Below are 22,475 nucleotides of genomic sequence, written 5' to 3' on the forward strand. Positions count from 1 at the left end.
CCATAAGAGGAACACTTACAAAAAATAAAAATGAATCTGGACAAAATGTTATCTCCCAAAAATATATATAGGTATTCCGAATATTTCCCAGAAATATGGATATGCTTACCTCTCTTTATGTATGAGGATCTCTCCATAAAATGGCATGCCGATTGTAGGATGTATTTCATTGTATCTTAAAAATTAGAAGTAGAAGTTTTATGTCTGTCTGGTAAATCTCTCAACTTTACCACAAGTCTGTCAGGCTCTATAATGTCGGGGGTCTTTCCATGGGATTTCAATATGGGAACATGTTCAACCCCTTCTGCTAAAATATTTTCAACTAAAAATGACCAATACTCTTGACCACAACGCAATACAAATCTTTATTTGAATAGATTACTATTGCATGATTTGTCAAATTATCCCTTATGCTGTACACTGTACCTTTGACCTGAAGGGGAAGCAGTTGTTATCTGTGTGCTGGAGACTGCACATTTTCCTTGCTTTAGTAACACTTAAGAGCTTTCATTCATATGGACTGGATGCAACATTCAATTAGTTGGTATCAGAGAATTTGTCTTAACAATACACACACATATAAAGCATATCACATGCATGGTTCCCATTGTACACAGGACTTTCACAGCACAGAACCCAATCAGCCTCCGTTGCTTGGTCACACTTCTCCATCAACACAAAGATCACATTTATGCAACATATCATTTATTTAAATCATTGTGTAGAGCAAGGTACCCAGGTGTGTGTCAACATGCTCTGATGGATACAATATCTGACATTAGATATGGTGGTCTTCTGCATCACATTGGCGATTGTTGTACATTTTGGAATAGTGTTATATAGTTTTAAGGGTCTTTCCAACATGGTCACAGGTTTCAGTACATTTCACATAGACAGACGTATGATGTGTCCGGGTCTTACTCCAATGCAGCAGGCATGCAGAATATTTCCACATTGGCATTTGTTCTTGTTCAAAAGAACAGGCACAAGGGTGCACTGTGGGCTTGGAACAGGGGGTGAGGGGGTGGGGGTTGGGGGGGCTTTAAGAAGGACCCATAATATTAGTAGGGAGGGTGAGGTTAGGCCTACAAAGAAGCAGCCCAAATGCTTTCTGCAATTTAAGACTAGACAGTGTGACAGAGGAGCCTGTCTGAATGCACAGACTTGGCTAATAGGGTAATATGGTCCCGGGAGGATAGCTCAGCGGCAGCGTGCGCGCCTTGGAAGCAAGACAACACGAAGCAACACAGCTTCGATCCCCGGGTCCGCGCTAAGAAACCTCTGCGTGTTATAAATACGCAACTAAGACACACAAAAAGCAATTACGCAACCAAAAAATAAAAAAAACATTTCTGTAACAGCGCCTCGATGCCTGCGGGCTGTGTGAGCGCTTTAAAAAATGTAAAATAAAAAAAAATCCTAATCTTTTATGTACAATGTTTATGCTTTTGAAAGGTTGCTGTGTGCATTTTGTTGACCACAAAACTGTGTTGGAAACTGTTGGACTAAGTTAGCTTTTTTACAATAATGTTTTTGTTCAAGGTGTGTCATATGGGTATTATTGGTAATTTCCCCTTCCTTGTGAGATGGGCGCTACTGCTCTTTGCATTCTACCTGCCTTCTTGTTTGTTTAGTTTTCTCACAATTTGTTCTATCATTCTGTCTAATTTCTGCGGCTATTCGAGCACAGGTCCTCCCACCACCTACTTATTTCAGTGGGAAAAAATAGAATTTTGCATTTATCCTATTAAACTTTAGCATAACATTTGGACATGCAAAGATATTGCTTACATTTTTGCATGCTAATGTTTTCTTCTGTGAAAAAAGCATCATATCCCAACTGAAACTCATGTGAACATTTCTGGTAATCCAGTGGATTAGAGAGGATGGAGTGTTTTCCATATAACTGAAGGAGCTGAATGACTAGCATTACCAAAGTAACTTGTAGTACCAGAGCAGCCAAAACGGGTCACTTGTACTTACGTGGCCTGAAACTACCGATCTAAGCCTGCGTTCTGAGAAGCCTGGCCATCTTCCCTCCACCCTTCCTTCCCTCTTTCTTTAAATCCCCCCCACTTACCCGATTTCGCCGCTGCTGCGGCGGCCTCCTCCCATTGTCTGCGCTGGCTGCCATAGAAATGGAAGAGGAGCTCTGTATCTAGCCCCGTCTTTCCGTTCTGTGGCGGTCATCTTGCTATATTGCTTGAATGAATGGGGCGCTGTGAGGTGTCCTGTTTATTCAAACAAAATACAATGCTCTCAGCAACCGGGGTTACCGGATTGGCAACCGGGGGTGCTAATAGGATTCATACGCTCTGCGGCGTGCCGGATCGTGTGTTATCGGCACGGGGACTCTTGTTAAAAGCCCTCACTATGCTTGGGCCTTACACTCAGGCCCCGGGCTGCTAACACCCTACCTGGCCCGCCATATCGAGTATGAATGCTTAATTAGCTGTGAACCAAATGCATATTTACAGAATGTGTGTGGCCTAGATGACAGCTGTACACATGCTATACAAATATATGCCCCTCTGAAAGATTACAGATGCTGAGAGGTACCTACAGTACAGGCATGGATATGTGAAGTTGGAGGTAGTCTTTGGAAAGTGCAGTTCTCAGGAATGCACAAGACAATACGATATATCAAAGAAATGATGTTGCCTTTTTGCATGGGTCATCACTGACATAGACAACCAACAATATCTCACGGAAATGAAGGAATTTGATTTATCGAACAAAAACCTCGGCAAACTGAACATATGATTATGGAAGACTCCCTTACCCACATCCTCCGCATTGTATTGTGGTGGATATGGACTTCCATGTCTTTTCAGCACCCATATTGCCATGAAGTTTGCAGCTGAATTTAAGCAGTTTAGTTAAAGGAGTTCTGACAATCACTGTAGCTCTCAGACCCTGCAAGCTGATAGTTATTTCGAGGAAGACGATCTAGCTCTATGTCGGAGTGGACATCACTGTCTCAATAAGCTTATGTGACAAAACAATTAAAATCATACGCAAAGTCCAAGAAATCATGTTTCCTAACTTGTGGGAACAAATTTACAAGATCATCAAAGTCCCTTGAACAATTTATTTCTGAAAAGAGTAGGGCTACTCGGGGGCATTTCTGTAGGCCTCAGAGGTTAAATGGCGAGCCTCCATTTAATCATCATGAATGCCTTAAACCTTTCACTGCCCTTAGGACATAAACAAATGTACTAAACATTTCATTTTTTCAAGACATTGGGCCTCATTATAAGGATGGCGGCCACAGTATGAACAGTGCCATTAAGGCACCAGCACCGTTCATACCGTGCCGCCGCATTACGAGTTGTACTTGCGGGTTCCTGACAGCCCGCTAGGTCTTACCTGGCCGGCTGTGCGGCACACGCGAGAATAACTCGTAATGCTGCCGGCACCATTATTAACAGTGCCGGCGCACCCATGCTCCCCACCCCCATTCTGCCCTACTGGGCAGAATGCGGATCAGGAGCCCGGTTATAACGCCACCCGCAAATTGGCAATTACCGGTCCATTCATCTCGCAATGGGCCAGTGAATGCCCAATCACGGGAGGTGGTGCCGCTAGCGAGCATGGCGGTAGCCGTACCTGACATCCAGGCACAGCTACCGCCATGCTTGTAATGAGGCCCATTTTCTCTACGAAGACCAACTAAGAAAGCTAGCTACAACATAAAAGTATACTGAGCAACTCTCCTGGTTTATGCAGGTGACTTCCAATTTTGGGTCAAAGTTTTGATATTTTATAACATTTTGTAACTTTCCCCAGCCTAGAATGTACTCTCCTCCAATATGAATCAAATGTTCGACATTATGCTAACATGACCTGGGCAAATGCTCATACATCTGTGTTCACGCTGAAGGGAGCACTCCTGGCACACACCAGAAAAAACTCTGATGTGGTGTGAGCTTGGTAGGTAGAGGTAAGCCTCCTGGAGCGTGATAGCAAATAACCGATACTTATGTTACAGGGCAGCATAATCTGTTATAGTAGTTTTCCAGCTGTAAAATATAACTTTTGTGTCATCTGAAAAATAAATGTGGAAAACATTCCCTCTCCTTCCTCTAATGAGTGGGCAACGCTGGAGGAGTGTTCAAGTTACAATCTCCTACTATCAATGCTTTGGTAGCCGTGAGTTGGTCTGCCCTGGTCAGAACACACGATTGGAAAGACTGACTGGATAATGAATCAGGGGTTCATGGGTGGATTATCAGAAATGACATATTAAGATTTCCTTGTCAGAACATTCCCATCTTAAATCACACAAGTGACTCATCCATGTCAAATTATAGGGATGGCGCCCAATAATGCCCTTTCCTTGTTAGCAAGATTACCTGAGACACTCCTCTTGGCCAGTAGTTACACCCAAAGCCATACAGCCATCTCTGCTAGCATCATCACACGCTGAGCTGAGAATCTGTAAAGTCATATGATACCCACCCATACACCCTGCATTAAAGTACTTGGCAAATGGGTAACATGTTCCAGTACTACCCTCCTCAAGGATAGTCATTTATAAACCTCAGGAGGATAAATGACTGAATCAGCCCAAATGGAAATTGCACCTTGTCCTTTAGGTTACAACCAGATCGCTTCAGAATGTGAATAAACTATATTGCCACTTATGTTAAGCTAATCCTGTCCAGTAGCTAGTTCGTTCACAAGATCTTCCTTGCTTGGAATTTTTTAATGCACCATTTCGGCAAGACAGGAACGAAGTCCCATTTTTTTCTAAAGGCTGATTCCTGCTCTCCGCACCTTAGATGCAACCGCTTCCCTGGGGCACTTGCAGGGCCTGACAACTGAAAATATGTTTTAGGGTTTCTGGGACTGCTCAACAGAAGACTCCTGCATCTACTCCATGGGCGCATTTCAAGTGCACCCTGCTCCAAACAGAAATACACAACCTTACTCTGCATAGAGTACATGAAGGAGGATGGCCAAACCACTGAGTGCTGTGCTTTCAATGGGGGCAGCATATGTTTCTGATGACAAAGGATTGGGGTTTGTTTGTTTGTTTGTTTGTTTTATTCACTTTTTATGCGCGCCAGACCCAGGGGTAACAGGGCGCAGTGGCAAGGTAATACGAAACTTACAGGTTACATCATAGCAAAATGTACATTAAAATTACATTGGGTTAGACAGATCAGGCATACAGTAATTACAGCAAGTATACAGGTTCAAGGGGGTCAAGATGCTCGTAGGAAGTAGGCGCCCCCGGTCAGCAAAGGTCAGTCGAGGTGAGGAGTTGAATAACTTTTTTCCTGAAGCAACGGTAGGGCATGTCTACTCTCAGGTCTTGTGGTAGAGAATTCCAAGTTTTAGCCGCCTTTACTGGGAAACTGTTTCCTCCGATAGTGTTCAGTCTAAAGTTCGGTATTGTCAAACAGTTGAAGTTACCAGCTCTGGTGGGTCTGGAAGATGTTCTCCTATGGAGTTTGTCAGACAAGTAACTAGGGGCAGAGTTATTGAGGGCTTTGTGGGTCAAGGATAGCATCTTGAGTTTTATTTTGTTCTCTGTAGACAGCCAGTTGTGATGTCGTCTGCTGGACGAGATATGGGACTGTTTGTTAATGCCTAGTGCCGCTCTCAAGGCATTATTTTGTAATGTTTGTAGTCTCTGGGTTATTTTTTTATTAGCTCCGAAGCTAAGCCAGGCCTTCACTTTCCTGTGCCTTTCATCTTGACTCTGAGATACTAACAGCAGCCCTGTTGGCCGAGAGGCACAAAAAAGTCTGGTCTCCACATAGCCTAACAAGTTGAATGGGCAATATGAGATAGGGTGCGGTAGGTGCTCATGGTGATATTGGGGGTCATTACGAGTTTGGAGGTAGCCATGGTGCTATTAGCGCCATGGCTGCCTCCAAACTCGTGTCCGTGTCCGGGTAGTCGGAATGGGGACTTACCGGGTCATTTCAACCTTGGAGGACCCGGTAAATCCCCATTCTGAAAACCATTCCCCATTCCCATTCGAGCCCTCATAGGGCTCAATGGGAATGGGGAAGGAGCTAATAACGGGGCAGCAAATAGCAGGCCCGTTATTAGCGACCTGGTCCCTTAGCGGCTCTCGCTAAGGGCGGCTGGTAAAACCAGCCGGCCTAAGTGGGACCCGCTAAGGGACCTCGGAATACGGCGGTAGGGGGTTAACGGCACCAGCATCCTTACCGGTGCCGTTAACCCCTTACCGCCGCACTCATAATGAGGCGCCTTGTGTCTAAATTCGAACTTCACCATCGGTCTTCTCCTTTGCTGAAGTTGCCCAAAATAGACTATTCATGGTACTCGTTCTTTCGCTTCAGAAGGCCTTGGGCATCTGAGGCTATGGGCCCCAGGCACTTTGACAACTACTCCATCGTAAAAGTTTTGTCAGAGGACGCTGGTTGCTCAGGAGTTGGACTCTTTCCTATACCTTGAGTGCTTCTTGTGGATGACCCTAGTAATGGAACTAAGAAGAGACAAATCCAGTAGAATGCCTGTGAAATCAATGCCCTTTGGGATCAAATCAATGCCCTTTGGGATCTAAGTGCATTTACTCAACCCCATGAGTCACCAGACTTAGCTTATTAATAAGAGGTCAGCTGGGGCATAAGCCTTTCGATCCAGGTTTTCTTAGCATTATTATTCAATTTGGAGAACATGTTGGTAGAATATGTGTTGGCACTGCTTGTGAGTGTTGGAAACAAACAATATCAGTTCAAGCAAATCAGATTAGACTCTACCAATAAGAAAATCCAATTTTACATCTATGGATCTGATGACTGTGATCAGGGCACAAGAGACAGTAACCGTGGCGTTCTTGATGTCTTTAAAACATGACGTTTGTGGCACTGAGAGAGAGCTCGGGAAGGTAGGCAATAAAGGCTTTCAGGAAGAAAATAGCTCAGAAAGGGAAAACACTCAATCAGGTTTATTTAAAGAAAGGAACAAGTTACTTACCCATGGTAACGTTCTTTCGACTGGATGTTCCCTTCCACTTACTCCTCATCTTATGATATTTCCATATCCAGCTTTTTCCAGCAGAGGGCGCTGTTCATCAATGTCAGTCAACTCGATGTCTCTCAGAGGCCGCCGTCTCGATGCCGACATCATCGGTGGTATAAAGTGCACACAGTGACCATTGGCTTCATTTCCGTTTTTAAAGCATGTATAGGATAACCTACACCCGACAGTTACTTCTTCTGACAGAGCGAAGAATGCAATCACATGGAAAATTCTACTGTGGGGCAGGTTGGGATGGGCGATGAGGAATACGTGGGAGGAACATCCAGTCGAAAGAACGTTACCATGGGTAAGTAGCTTGTTCTTCGAATGGATTGTGTCCTCCCATGTATTCCTCATCGTATGATAAACTCCCAAAGCAGTGTAAGTATTCCTGGAGGAGGGAGTAAGAATTTTCAGGATCATAATAATTTAGGAGTTCCTTCATAGGTCTGTGTTCACAGAATGTAGCACTGCCTTTCCAAATAAACCTTCCCGGCTTGAGGAAGAGTCCAGATTATAGTTTTGGTAAAGGTGTGTACGGACGACCATGTGGCAGCCGGACAAATATCCCTAATTGGGACACCCCTCTGTAATGTAGAGGAGGTAGCCATGCCCCTGGTTGAATGGGCTCTAAGACCCTCCCGGGGATCCTTTCCCGCTAATCTATATCATTCAGTTATTCCCAAAATAATCCATTTTGATAAGGTTTGTTTCGAAATTGCCATACCGAACTTGTGGGCCGTGTAACCTTCAAAAAGTTGATCATCGTGTCTTATCTTAGGCATCCAGGCGATGTAAAATGTCAGTGCACGTCTAGGATCATGCCTGTGGTCTTTCCAGGATGCGGAGGAGGATAAAATGAAGAGAGAATTGTTTTCTGAGTTAAATGGAACTCAGACACAATTTTAGGCAAAAAAGTCAGTTTCACCTTAAATACCACCATGTCCTAATACTAGGTTGAGGTCCCAAGTTGGGACTTGAAATGGGACTGGGGAAATCTATTTGTCAGTCCTTTTAAGAATTGTATCACAAGGGGAATCTTGAAGAAAGATACATCTTCAGAGAAGTGCTTAAAAATAGAGAGCGCAGCAAGATACCCCTTGATTGTACAAACCTGGAGCCCCTAGTTGGCCAGGTGTAATAAGAATGATAACACCATAGGTGTTGTAAACGGCATGTAAACGGATCCTCATTCTTATCCCTGCACTAGATGCAGAATTTGTTCCAACGACAGCAGTACATGGACTTTGTTGCTGGCCTTCTGGTCGAAAGCAAAATCACCATTATTGCTTCTGGGAGGTCCCAATCCTTTTATCTCAACCTCTCAAAAACCATGCGTGAAGGTCGAGAGTCTTGACCTCTGGATGGAGAAAACAAACCGAGAGAGAGAGAGAGGGAGAGAGAGAGAAGGTTCTCTCTTTGTGAAAGACGTATTGGAGGGCAGATGGACATGTCCAGAAGATCCTGGTACTACGTCCTCCTGGCCCAATCCGGAGCAATTAGGATCATGGATTTCCTGAACCTCCTCAACCTCCTGATGACTTGAGGAATGACGGGGATTGGAGGAAATGCGTAAAGGAGTGAAAACTCCCAATCCACTACGAACGTGTCTCCTAGAGATCCTCTTAGGGGAAATTCCCTTGAGCAGTTCGCACTTCCGGTTTTGAATTGAATTGAATAACAAAGTTACTCACCGTAGTGACTATCTTACTCCTAGTCCATAGTCCCCTTTCCTCCATAGCTTTGGGACATTCCGTCTAGTGGGACAGGACCAGAGCACTATTGTAAAAAAGCATCAAATTGAAAAATGTGTCCTTCTTCTCTTTTTACACGGGGTACCGCACACGGCTGTAACACTGCCCTCCTTAGCTCTGTCCCACGCATTGCCCTTCAGTCCTTTTCTATCGCCAGGTCTGAGACCTTTAAGCAATAATATAGGATACTTATTAGAGGGGACGGTGGGCGGGTGTATAGAGGAAAGAGGACTATGGACTAGGAGTAAGATAGTCACTACGGTGAGTAACTTTGTTGTACTCCTACGTCCCGTCCCCTTTCCTCCATACTTTTGGGAGATCACCAAGCACTCCTTACAGAAATACGGGTAGATGGAACCTCCTTACTGAAAAAGGTTTTAAGAACAGCCTGGCCGAATTGAGTATCGGCTTTGGAGCCCAGGCCTAAGCAGTAATGCTTACCAAAAGCTGGTGGGAAAGCCCACAAGCTGCTTTGGCAACGGTTCGATGTGCTTACAGAGCGACCAATAGATAGGAGGCAATGAGGGGAAAGCATAAGCTTTCATGTTGACTCACAAGCTGCAAAGAGGATGACCTCTAGCGTGTCCCATTGCTGGAAAAAGTTGGAGATGATATTGCTGTTCATCTCACACTTGTAACCGATGCGGACAGGTGACTGAATTAATCTGCGGTCATATTGAGGTGACCCGGGATGTGTGGAACCTGGAGCCAAACAATATACTGGATGGCCCAGCCCAAATTTGTATGACAAGATCCACAAGGAGAGGAGAGTCTGTGTCGCCCTGCTTGTTGATGTAAAGCATTGCTTTAAGGTAGGTATTCAAAATGGCCGCTGTGGCCCGTGGAGGTTGGGCGCCATTATCACAAACTAGGGGCGAACTGCGTCACAGGAGCAAGTGAAGCAATAGTCTCCCCAGGGGAGTCAGGGGCCTTGCTGCCATCCTAGCCTTGAAACAAGGAACCTCGGCAGAGGCAGTGCTGGCAGATCTAGGGTGATTACTCGATACGTCAGGGGCTTCCCCAGAATTAGCCTCTAGTTGAGGATCCTCGGCAGAGCCGGTACTGTAAGGTCTGTGGTACGTGACCACCTTCTTTCGCCCCCCTCATCAGAACTGGTTATCAACACGGCCGTGCGCAGGGAAAGGCTTACGGAAATACCTTACAGCCAGAACCCTCGATGAGGGACTCTCAATTCTGTTGGTGACCGATTTAGCCCCAAGCAGGGGAACCTCAGGTTTAACTCTGGTCTTATAGCCACCTCGAGAGGGGCCTCGAGCCAAGACTCGGTACAGCTAGCTCCAGATGGAGAAGCCTCAGGGCGAACCCTGGCATCAAAAACCGCAGCAGAACTGGGGTCAGCCCTAGCCTCAAATAAGGAACCTTGGAAGAAGATCCGGTATTGGGAGACCGCTGCGGGGCCCCTCCGAGGAGTTTTGGTGTGTCTCGCTGAGCTGAGACCAAAAGCAGTACCAGAAACTGAAGTGTTCTGCTCCCATGGAGAATCGCAGATATTTCCAATTCGGGCTCCAGAGAACCGCAGACATTTCATATGCGGGCTCCTGTCAGGATGTGCATTTACGCATCTTGGAAGACCACCACAGTGAGCCAATCGCCCTTCCGAATAGAGGACTTTATTTGGCAGGGCGTGATCAACTTGAATTTCTCTCGGGAAGATTAAAGATAGTGCGCAGGCCAGTCTGGTTGAGCACTGTGAAAGGACAGCAGTACTAACTCCTCCCTTGCTCCATGAGGGGAACAGGTTCCACCGCTCTGAGGTATAGAAGTTTCTGTACCTCTGCTCTGAGGGAGGAAGAGAGGTTTGAAGGGTGGGGTAGGAGGAAAGGGCAAGCGAAAACCTGCCTAAACGATGGACAAACCCCACCAGTCTTCGGTGATGGCTTGCCACGCCTCCAGATGAGACGAGATTATTCCCCCCACCAAAGTGTAGTGTCACCGACAAAAAATATAATTTGGTGATTTGTCGGCAGAGAGATTACCTGTCCCTGTAGAGGAGGCCGATGCCGAGAGAAACACCAATCACCTAGCTGCTGCCGCTTAAGGCGGGACTACCAACAGGAGTTTCAGATCGGCACGCGCAGCGACCCTGAAACCCCCTGATCCCAGACAAGGACCGAGTCTGGGACCCTGACCTCTATGTACAAGGGGCCTTAGCTGAAGCTGTCGCCAGGACCTACAAACAGATCTTTGTTGTCCGCATAGCGTGGAAAAACTGCTCAGCCCCAAAAGGAAAGCTCCCAGCACCAGTAGTCATGAACGTTGGTGTAAGGGAGGTATCCAAAATGGCTGCCATGGACCAAGGAGGTTGGGCTGCCATTTAGTCAACACCTGAAGAGTACTGCGTCATAGGAGAAAATGAGGAAACTGTCCCCTCAGGGGAATCAGGGGACTTAAGAAACACTTAGCCTTGAAACAAGGATCCTCAGCCGAGCCGGTGCTGGCAGATCTAGGATGTTTAGAGGACATCCTAGGAACTGACTCAGAATTAGCCTCCAATGGAGGAACCTCGGCAGAGCCGGTACTGGAAGGACTGTTGCTGATCACCTTTTTTGCCTCCTCCACACTAAGGTACCACCACAACCCTGAGCGTGGAATGGTTGAGGAATGTACCCTAACGACAGGACCCTAAGAGGATCCCTCGACTCCGTCAGTACTGTAATTAGAGGAACCTTGGGTTTTAACCCGGGACATATAGCTCCCTCGAGCCATGGCTCTTTGTGATAAGCACCAGAAACTGATACCTCAGGGTGTACCACGGTATCAGTGTGGAAAGCTCCAGAAATGGAGACCTCAGGGTGAACCCCGGTATCCAGAGCAAAAGACGAGCTGAGCTGAACCTTAGCACCCAAATGGTGAACCTTGGAACCACGTCTGGTTTTGGCAGGTCCTCTGATGGACCCTCAGAGAACCCTCTGGTGAGCCTATTAGGCCCTGGAGGCACCTCAGGGGAATCCCTGGTAACAGAACGGTCATGGAATGCTCTCACCGAGCGGGGCTGCTCATCGCCCTCCTCATCCGCTTAAGGCTCATCCCAGCAAGGCGGGAACTGAAGACTGGTCCTCCACGCCTACGGCCTCAGGTTTTAAATGAAAAACCGAATCGGAGCAGCCAGGGCTGGGGTGGAACAGGAGTGAAAAGACGCTTGAAATACGTCCTCATAGCGTCAGAGTGCATGAGCATCTGAAACTTCCCAAAAAACTCATCCTCAGCCGAGGACTTAGGTGTCGAAGAGGAAGAAACCGCACATAAGGGACCTACCCCCGAACACCAGGAGGATTGTTGCCAGGAGGGCCCACCACCGTCCGAGTCCACATAGATCAGTGGAGCAAAAGCAGGAGGGAGCGAGACAGTATGAGGCAGCAGAGCCCACGCACCCCGGTCAAAGAAGGGCGGAACAGGTTACTATTGCCGAAAGGAATGCTCCCAGCACCAGATGTTGCGAACGTAGGTGTAAGGGAGGTATCCAAAATGGCCGCCACAGGCCATGCAGTTTGGGCCGCCATTTTGTCGCCACCTGAAGAGAACTGTGTCACATGCGTAGCTGGGCAATTGCCTCCTCAGGAGAGTAAGGGGACTTAAGTAACACTTTAGCGTTACAAGGATCCTCAACCCCCCTCTTTGCCCCCTCGACAGAACCGGTACCACCACAACCCTGAGCGTGGGACGGTTGAGGGCAATACCTCACTGACAAGATCCTCAGAGAAGGCCTCTCAGATCTGTTGATATAGACTTTAGCCTCCACAAGAGGAACCTCAGGTTTCAACCTGGTACGTAAAGATCCCTTAAAGGGGCGTCGAGTCGGGACTCGGTACTCTACAAGAGGAACCTCAGGTTTCAACCTGGTACGTAAAGCTCCCTAAAAAGGGGCCTCCAGTCGGGACTCGGTACAGACTTTAGCCTCCACAAGAGGAACCTCAGGTTTCAACCTGGTTACAGTAGGGAAGGCTCCAGAAACGGAGACTTCAGGGTGAACCCTGGTATCCCAGCACCCAGCCGAACTGGGCTTAACATTAGCACTGTGATGGTAAAGCTGGAAAACAATGTCTGGTACTGGCAGGTCCGTCAGAACCTTTCGGAGGAATCTCTGGTATGCCTGTTAGGCCCTTAGCGCACCTCAGGGGAAACCCTGGTGACAGAGCTACAAGAAAGGCCCTTAAAGTACTCCCTTATGGGGTCAGAGTGCATAAGTCTCTGAAAATTCCCAAAAAAGGCATCTGACGAAGAGGCTGCCAGGAAGCGTGACTGTGTGCAGTGGTGGTATCCGAGCGTGCCAGTCATACGAAGGGCGGAACGGGTTTCCACTGACCCGTGGAAACGGTTGTTCACCAAAAAGGTTCCTAGCATCTGCTGTCGATAGCATGGGTGTAAGGGAAGAATCCAAAATGGCCGCCTAGACCACGCGGGAAGACCCGCCATTTTATTAACATCTGAGGAGAACTGCGTCACATGTGTGGATGAGGCAGGCATCTCCACAGACTGGTCAGGGGACTTGATTGTAACTTTAGCCTTGACACAAGGATCCTCGGCAGAGCCGGTACTATGGAGCCTGCGATGTTTACTGGACATCCTGTGGTGACCCTTTGAGTTAGCCACTGGACGGAATGTCCCAAAAGTATGGAGGAAAGGGGACGGGACTTAGGAGTATTGATATTTTATTTATATCATGCTCGTACACAAGTGTTTCAGCGCGCGACAAGGCAAGGGAGGGGGACAAGGGAGAACAAAACAATGATGAGAGGAATACAACGTTGATACCGGTCATGAACAGATCTACTTGGGGGGTTCCCCAAAGTGTGAAGATCTCTTGAAGGACTCCCTGAGCTAGTTCCCACTCGTGGGAGACTTTGCTATGCCTGCTCAGAGCGTCTGCCGTCGTGTTCTCCTCTCCAGCTAGGTGAACTGGGGACAGGGAGATTACTTCTTGAATTGCCCAGAAGCAGAGCTGCATTGCCTCTCTGCACAGTGGTAGTGACCCTATGCCTCCTCTCTTGCTGCCTCTTTAGAGGTCTGTCATTCCTCCAGGCTCTCGTCAGCCTTGCTACCAAATAAATGTGTGCCATCAAAGGGCATGTTAAGCAATCTGGATTGCACATTTGGAGCAAAACCAGACTTTCTTAACCAGGCAAATCTGCGCATAACTGTACTAGCCGCCATGGACCTGCTGATGCTGTCAGCAGTGTCGAGACCTGTCTGCAGGGATTAGCACATTGCATCTTTCCCATCCTTGACTCGATTTAAAAATCCATCCCTTTCTTCCCCTTCAGGGATATGATCAACCGCCATTGCTACACATTCACAAATAGTGTGATTGAATCTGGCTAACGTGCACGTAGCATTTGCTGACTTTAGGGCCATACTTCCCGCAGAGAAAACCTTTTTGGCCCAAGCCTCGTAATACTTGTCATCGCTGTCTGGGGGAATAGTCGGGTATGCGCTCTGTTTAGAGGTGATGTGGCAGCTTGCATCACTTAACTTTCAGGAGTGGGATGCTTTGTCAAGTAACTGGGGTCACTACTGGACGCCCTTTATTTTGATGTTCATTTTTTATTCACTGCCGCAATCAATTCTGGTGTCTCTCAATTTGCACTCACTATCCTTTGCAATGCCACATGAAAAGGAAGAATAGGGTCCTCATGGGGTCCCTTATCTAGGATGTCAGTTAGATCATCTTGTTTGTATATTGGTGTTGGTCTTTTCCACCCCATAGACTCTACCACCCTGGACATTAACTGTCTATAAGACCCTTCAGCATGGTCAGTAGGGTCCGGTCTCCCATACTCAAACTTTGGGGACGTATCTAGTCCACTTGTATTCTGCAGGACCTCCTGTATGTTTTTTAGCCTCGATTCCTCTAAGATTAAAGGCTCAGGAATCCCAGGTGTTCCATATTAAAGACCAAAGTGTTGTGAACCATCCATAGAATGTTCTGCTTCCTCATAAATCGAAGAAAGTGACCCAAAGAAGTCCTTTCTTGGTAAAGGTATATACACCTTTTCTGTGATCCGCGATGACTTTGATGGTGGCGCGGAAATCTTCAACACAGTCGATGTCAAGGACTTGTCTGACGCTTTCACCGTCGAGGACTTGTCTAACACCTTTTGAGTCGAGGACCTGTCATGGTCCGATGAGGAGTCATTCAGTGCCGATGGCGTTGATGACATCTTCCTCGAGGAAGATTTGTCTCGACTCAAGGGACTCTTCGACCTCTCTCGAGGAGATTTTTCTTTGCCTTCCAGACCCGAAGGCGGACAGCTTTTGCCCTTATCCTTTTTCTTATCGTTTTTTTCGACCTGGGCATGGCTTTCATGAGTTTTCGAGGGGGTCAAGGCTGCATTCTCAAAAACTTGCATCATTTTTATTCTGAACTTCTCATCGGGCATTTAACTCGTTCAGGGGAGGAACTCGACGACGAAGACAGCAACCTATCGTGCCTTTTCCTCGACCGTCGTGAAGATGACGAGTGGTGAGAAACACTGCATGTTCTCAATCTCTTTGTCCTTTTACGACGATGAGAAACATTTCTCAACTTGTCTGAAGACACTTTCTTGACGGGGTCGAAGGGGATTTTGATCTACCTGCCGCTAATTTTCCACTTCGCCCTTTCAGGGCTTTCGCCATCATCGATAGGCAGGCCTTACAGTCGAAGGTAGCGTGTGTGGAACCAAGGCACCACAGACACACCCGATGGGTGTCCATAAGGGACATCTTTGCCCTACAATCTTGGCACTTCTTAAACCCCGATCTCGGAGTCGAAGACATTGATGATGATGCCATTTTTCAATAAAATATTCGAAGATTCTCGATAGGGAACCGAAGCATACCATATCCGAAGCAATAACTTTTGCGGAAAAGCGGAACTGAAGCCAACGGTCGCTGCACGCGCTTTATACCATCGATGATGTCAACATCGAGATGGGGGCCTCTGAGGGACATTGAGTCGACCGACATCGACAAGCAGAGCCCTCTGCTGAAAAAAGTGTCCGAAGCAGTTGAAGCTGGATATGGAAATATCATAAGATGGGGAATTGAGGAATACGTGGGAGGACACAATCCCTTTGAAATGTTAATTGCATTCAGGGGACCACAAACTTAAGCACTTACGTGCTGCGGGCCACTACATACAATTATCAAAGTCCACGCAGCAGGGTGGACGAGGAAAGAGTAAAAGCGAGGGGAACTCACTTTTACTCTTTCATTTTACACTCCATCTCATGGAAATGTAAACGCTGCCTGCTGCAAATATGCTTTGCATGCAGCGTTTATTAATGGATTCTTCTGGAATCCGCCTGGCCTAGATAAGGTGATAAACCGAGGTAGATTCCATACAAATCCATTCTTTGTACACCTGCATGAAAAACTCATGCTGGCGTACAACGAAACGCACTGATATGACAGGGTTTTAAATGGTGGCATTAAAGCATTACGCTTCACTTGAACACCTGTATTGAACAACCCACCTCATTTAAAAGGAGGATTAATGAGTGATGGAAAATGTCTTACGAAATGGACAAACACAGGCATTTGCCCTGCTAAACTGAGAAAAAAGGATAAAGTCAATGAAGGTTAAGTGGCTATGTGGAATGATGTTTATAAGGCTAGTGTGGTATATGAGAAAGGACCTTGATGGGAATAGGCATGAACAATGATCTGCTTTTAAAGATTAGTGCTAATGTACCTGCTCTGGTACTGGCCAAAATGGAAATGGACAACCAAGTGCAAGACTGAAGAGGCTGGGATGTAATGGTAACAAGCGATTTATAGTTCTAATTATTCCCACACTCATCTACTGAAGATGGGGTTTATCTCTGGTGAGGCCACTGAATTTACTTTTAGCCTCACCACTCTGTCTTTTGTGGATTTTTGATTTGATGTTAGTAGCTGTGCTACGCATTTTTCTAAGGAAATGAAGCTTGCTGGCAACCAGGGTTTTCCTTCTTTTTAGGCGCAAGGACAATATTCCTAAACTGTATATTCAAGTGAGAGACCCCTGATTTGCATTTGACTGTATTGGTTACCTCAACCTTTTGTGACGGGTCCCCAACTAAGGTCACGTCAAGAATGTGTATCCCAAATGTGTCCCAGAAGTATATTAAGACTCAATGTTTGGGTGCTGCTCAGTCACCCTTTACCCCGTGTCTCTCGTCGCATGGATGGCTGTGTGTTCTCCTGTGGTTGTTGGCAGTCTTTTGTAAATTATAGTGGGGTACATCCTACTGTACTTTTGGACGGGGAGCGCGTAACAAGAACTGTGCAAAATGCACTTCAGATTCCAACAGCCTAACTTTGTCTGTCCTGAGAGTGTGTGGGATAGAGATGCTGCCATACAGGGACATGGTGCCTCATTATGAGTCCAGCGGTAACCCTGCCGGTACTACTGTCGGTTTGCCGCCAGACTCGTAATATTTTACCAGTGCCTGACTTCCTGGTGTCCCCGGGACATTACAAGTCCCAGCAGCGCGGGAAGTCAGGTCCCGGATTTAATAACTCCCCATTCCCATAGCGTTCCATATGCCTTCATGGGAGTGGGGAGACGGAAGCGCTGGCACCGTTGGTAACGGTGCCGGCACTTCCGTGAAGAGTCTTCCTACCGTGGCCGCTGCGCCCGGCGGGGTCAGACCTGTTGGGCGCAGTGGCCCTGGCAGGCAAACTTGTAATTTGCCAGTCCGGAAACAAGGGTGCTGGTGTGCTTACCATCACCCTTGTTTCCGGACCGGCAAAGTCGTAATGAGGCCTGTGGTCTCTGCCGGCTTGGTAGATCATTGGCTTCAACGCCAAAATGAGATATGGCCAGATGCTTGAATTGTGACTGGATTCCACCTCAAATCCACACCTGTAATGAACACCAGCAACAATTCCTGGGAAAGTCTAATCTGGTTATCCCCAGTAATTTGATGGGTACCAAACTTTTGAAGCAACCAGGCACAAAGAAGAAAGCACCACATGACAAAACTGGAGGAAGCTCAGTTGGACCTTTATATCTTTCAAGACTCCTTCCTGAAAGTAAAGCTCTACCAGTTTCTGTGGCCCTATAACTGAACAGGACCACCTGTTGAGCTATTGTGTGATAGAAACGATTCACAAAGAGTGTTGATGCTTCTGAACACTCGGGCTAAAGCCTCGTTCTGACAACAAAGAAAACCTGCATTGCAGGAGCTGGCATATCCAATTAAAGAATTTATCATTGCACTTCAACACTGAAAAGAGGCTGAAACATTGGGAATCACAATTATCTGACAACTTCAAAGACAGTATTAACCAGTTTCACATAATGGAAACATTAGCTAAACAATTTAAATTTCAACGAAACCTTAAATTTAACATTATCCAAGATAATCAACAATGGAAAATTATCCATAACTATCAACGGTAAAGAGGTATTTACCTATTTCTATCACAATATGCCTTCCTAATTAATGTGATCCAGGATCCAGGCTTGATGATATCATTTGGCCTTAGTCCCACTGCCCACTAATGCTAACCAGCTGGGATACCAGTTCCTCTTTTGTGAGGCATAAGCAGATGCCCCTTTTACAAACTGACATGCTCTGCAGCTCCCAGCACAAGACACTATTTGCACCCGATTAACACAAGCAGCATGATCCTAGCAAATCCGCTTCTCTTCCTGTTATTCACCTGTTTGCAGCCTAATAACATGGTGTTGGAAATGTGCAAGCAGCTCAGATGATTGACTGTGCACAATGTTTCTTGCCAACATTTTGCATCTTCCAAACTGAATCGTACATTTCTCAAACGTCTTAGTGCCCCCATGCAGGGAGAACACCCCTGGGGATAACTACTACAAATTACTCTGGGTCCCTGTTCTGCCCTGAATGGATAAGTCAAGGTAACCTGAACCTATTCTGTATTTCCCTGGCAATTCACTAGTCCATGCTGCTGCCCCCAATGTCAAATGGCCCCACCTCTCTGCCTGCAATGAAACAACCATTAGAGGACTGGCAATTTTGGAAAAGGACATAGCATGATGTTCTTGTACAATACATTCACTAGTATTTAACCAAATCCTTATTATATACAGTTAAATAAAACTTACTCTCAGTGAAATTCCTTTACTGGAAAGCTATAGATTTTTAACATTTTCCCATAACTAAATACATATTTAATGGCATAAAAACTGGTAGCACAAGGAGGTGTACAGAACATGGTCATGGGGTTTGGGGAATGAGCCCGTCTTTAGTTTTGTACCACAATCCACAGACCTCACACAGAAAACCATGCATGCTAATGGGTAGAATAGTCTGCAAACTAATGTTTACTGATGAAGATTCTTCAGACATTCCTTCTTTCCTTTCTGAGGATAGGTTTTTTTCTCAATAATGCTGCTTTGTAGTGATGATCGTAATACTAGACCCTTTACAAAAGGAACTGTCGGCCATGCATTTCTCTAAGTATCAGATTACACAACTATAATTAATTTTGTTTGTTTCACTATTCATTTTTTAACCCCATCACATGATCCCTTATTCCACCTGGGGCTGGTGCAAATGATCCTTGGGTCATTAATGGTCTCTGAAGCAAAGGTGATCCCACAAGGTGTTCATTCTCTTTGCTTGGTGAAAGGCATACAGATATGGTGGAAAAATGCAGTTTCTATCGATTGATGAAGCACTACTCTCCCCTTCTGTTCAGAGCTTAATGCTACGTATTTGTACAACTGCCATTTCAGAGACTGCTTTCTCCTTTTAAGTCCTGGGTGGTTGTTTTTGTTTCAGGCCTACAGGAATCAAAGCTTTCATTTAGGGCGGAAAATGATATTGAAACCTTTTCAGCATCATGACTACTAACATTGAGGTGGGTCATGCAGTCACCAAGCGTCGCTGCCAGCTGATGGAAGTGTACCTTTCCAAGTTGTCTATGTCTCTTTGGCAGTTGCTGGCTTCCGGCCACGGGATATAATTTTTTTGCCACCCCCATGAAGGAGCTCGTGTTTGAGTAGGTGCTGCCTCTGTCGAAAGCTCTTCCAACACTGTGAACATTTGTGGGGTTTCTCCCCTGAGTGAATTTTCAAATGCGCTTTGAGGTTTCCTTTCTGGGTGAACTTTCTCCCACACCGATGGCAGATGAACAGCGAATCCGAACCATGGATCCGACTGTGCATCTTAAGTTTTGCCCGGTCTCCAAACCTTTTGTCACATACTCCACAGGAGAACAACCTCTCCCTGGTATGGGACCTGTGGTGAGCCTTGAGAGTTCCCCTTTGGGCAAAGCTCTTCCCACATTCAGTGCACGTGTATGGTTTCTCTCCAGTATGAATTCTCTGATGCGTAAGGAGGTTGCCTTTTTGGATAAATCCCTTTCCACAATGGAGACAGAAATGTGACTTTTCCCCAGTGTGGATTTTGTGGTGTATTCTGACAGACTGTTCACATGTGAAATGCTTTCCACATTCAGTGCAGGCATATGGTTTCAGCCCCAAGTGTGTCCTTTGATGTGTGACAAGAGAGATCTTTTGGCAAAATCCTCTTCCACACTCACTGCATTTGAAAGGCTTCTCTGGCAAGTGCGTCTTCTGGTGGACTGTCAGGTTGCCCTTCTGATTAAATCTTTTACCACACTGATCACATTCATAGGGTTTTTCACCTTTGAGCATTCGCTGGTACTTTCTAGACGGGTACATCGGATCAAATAGATTCTCAAATTTAATTCGGGTGCGTGGTCTTCCTCGCCGAATAATATGCTGAGGTTTCGGGATGCGCTCGATCTTTAGGAACGTCTCACATTCACTACAGGTGCAGGGGCTTCCAATAAGTGGATTGGCCTGGTGTTCAGCAAACCTCGCAAGTTGGATTAAATAGTTTTCCCCTTGATAAGGATCATTCAGCATGATCCCTGCATCTACACCCTGTTCTTTTTCCTGTTTGATTAAAAACCCTCCCTCAACAATAAATCGCAACACATCCTTACTATCCCCATTCATCGCTGGGTCTGTGTATAAACCTTGTCTGGCATGAATGCTCAAGTGTTTCTTGAGGTTCCCCTTGAGATTGAACTTCCTCCAGCACCAATGACATGTAAAAGGGGATCCATTACCATGTATCTTGTTATGTTCAATGAGCTTTGCCTTATCGTCAAACCTAAGCTCACATAGTCTACATGAAAAAGATCTCTGTCTGGTGTGTGACTTTTGGTGTGTGACGAGAGTTCCCTTCTGAGTGAAGCTTTTCCCACATTCACTGCACACATGAGGCCTCTCTCCAGTGTGAATTCTCAGGTGGGTTCGAAGATTGCCATTTTGAATGAATCCTTTTCCACAGTGAGGGCAAAAATATGACTTTTCTCCAGTGTGGATCTTCTGATGCATTCTGACAGACTGCTCACAGGTGAAATGCTTCCCACATTCTGTGCATGCAAAGGGTTTCAAGCCTAGGTGAGACCTCTGATGTGTTGCCAGATTGATTTTCTGGCTAAAAGCTCTGCCACAATCACTACAAACAAATGGTTTCTCCCCTGTGTGGATTTTCTGATGAACATGTAGGTTGCCTTTCTGGTTGAATCGCTTCCCACATTTGCTGCAAGCATGGGGTTTAACTCCCATGAGGATTTGCTGGTATTTTGTAGGGTGATAGGTCGGGTCTAACGTGTCCTCGGACTTGATGCGCTGACCTTTTTTCCTTCCTCTGCGGCTTGTTGGTGCTGGCTTCAACAACTTTTCTTCTTTGAAAGACCTGGTGCAGTCGAAACAGAAGCAAGGTCTCCCCGCAGCAAGGTTCTCCCAGTGTTCCCTGAAGTTTGGCAGTCGAACAAAATCCTTTTCACCCTGAATGAGTTCTCCTGGCAGATTACTTGAGACTTCAAACTCATCTGTTTCCACTTTGCACTGCAACTCTCCCGAAACAAGCAGCCGCAAAATATTCTCACCTCCGCTTTCCAAAGCAACTTCTTCTGGCTCCTGCTTCACCACATGCAGCAGTGTGCTGTGCCTGATTAAAAGATCCGCTGGCAGAAAAGAAAAGGCAAGATCAGATATTAACATTTTTGCATAATACTGATATGCATAGTTCAAACATAAATCTGAGACATAGTCCACACGCTCTACTTTTCCACCAGTTATTTATATAAGGATATCCTTGAAAACACTTACAATAATAGTGTGCATCTTTCATATGTTCATTCATAGATAAAGCCAGACGAGTTCAAATGTGAAAGTTACCTCATGTGATTACAATAATAACAATCAGTGAAATTATTGAAAGAAATGTTCATTTAACATTCTGATTGGATCATTCTAACTGATTAATATGAATTTTGAATCACTAACTGTCATCCTGAATTCCCATTCACAAATCAATTGCAAATAGGTCTGTTCTGATTGCCAAGCGTAGCTAGGGTCACAGCGTATCAAGGGAATTGGATGTTGAGAAATAGGCAACGATGGAATATATTTTAAAGACAGCGGGAGGGATCCATACATTAGAAGAGAGTAAGACCTACACTTTGGGAATGACAATGTTTCTTTTCTTTCAGTCAGAGCAGTCTGTGTCTTTGCAGTGAATTTGGACAGGTTTTGGATAAAGGGATGGAAACATATGGGCCTTCCTATGAATACTGACGTGTATACAATGGGGCATGTGGCAGATGGATCAAGAGGGGATAATAAACAACCATGGTCCCTTGTGGCACATATACCAACATTGTTGCACACTAGGGCAGTATTTGGGATGTGGCTATTTTTTGTATCCTGAT

General features: G+C 46.0%; 1 protein-coding gene across 1 annotated transcript in view; it reads right to left on the minus strand.

The window, feature by feature from the left end:
- Positions 1-346: 346 nt before the first annotated feature.
- Positions 347-22,475, minus strand: part of LOC138567571 (zinc finger protein 271-like) — a 359,962-nt gene continuing 337,833 nt past the window's right edge. The window contains exon 11 of the mRNA XM_069645925.1: positions 347-21,728. Within this exon, the coding sequence (XP_069502026.1) occupies positions 19,645-21,728 (2,084 nt within the window). The 3' untranslated portion in view covers positions 347-19,644. The remainder of the gene's footprint in view (positions 21,729-22,475) is intronic.

The sequence above is a fragment of the Ambystoma mexicanum genome, chromosome 2p, assembly GCF_040938575.1.
Source record: "Ambystoma mexicanum isolate Mex_15411 chromosome 2p, UKY_AmexF1_1, whole genome shotgun sequence".
Taxonomy (NCBI): domain Eukaryota; kingdom Metazoa; phylum Chordata; class Amphibia; order Caudata; family Ambystomatidae; genus Ambystoma; species Ambystoma mexicanum.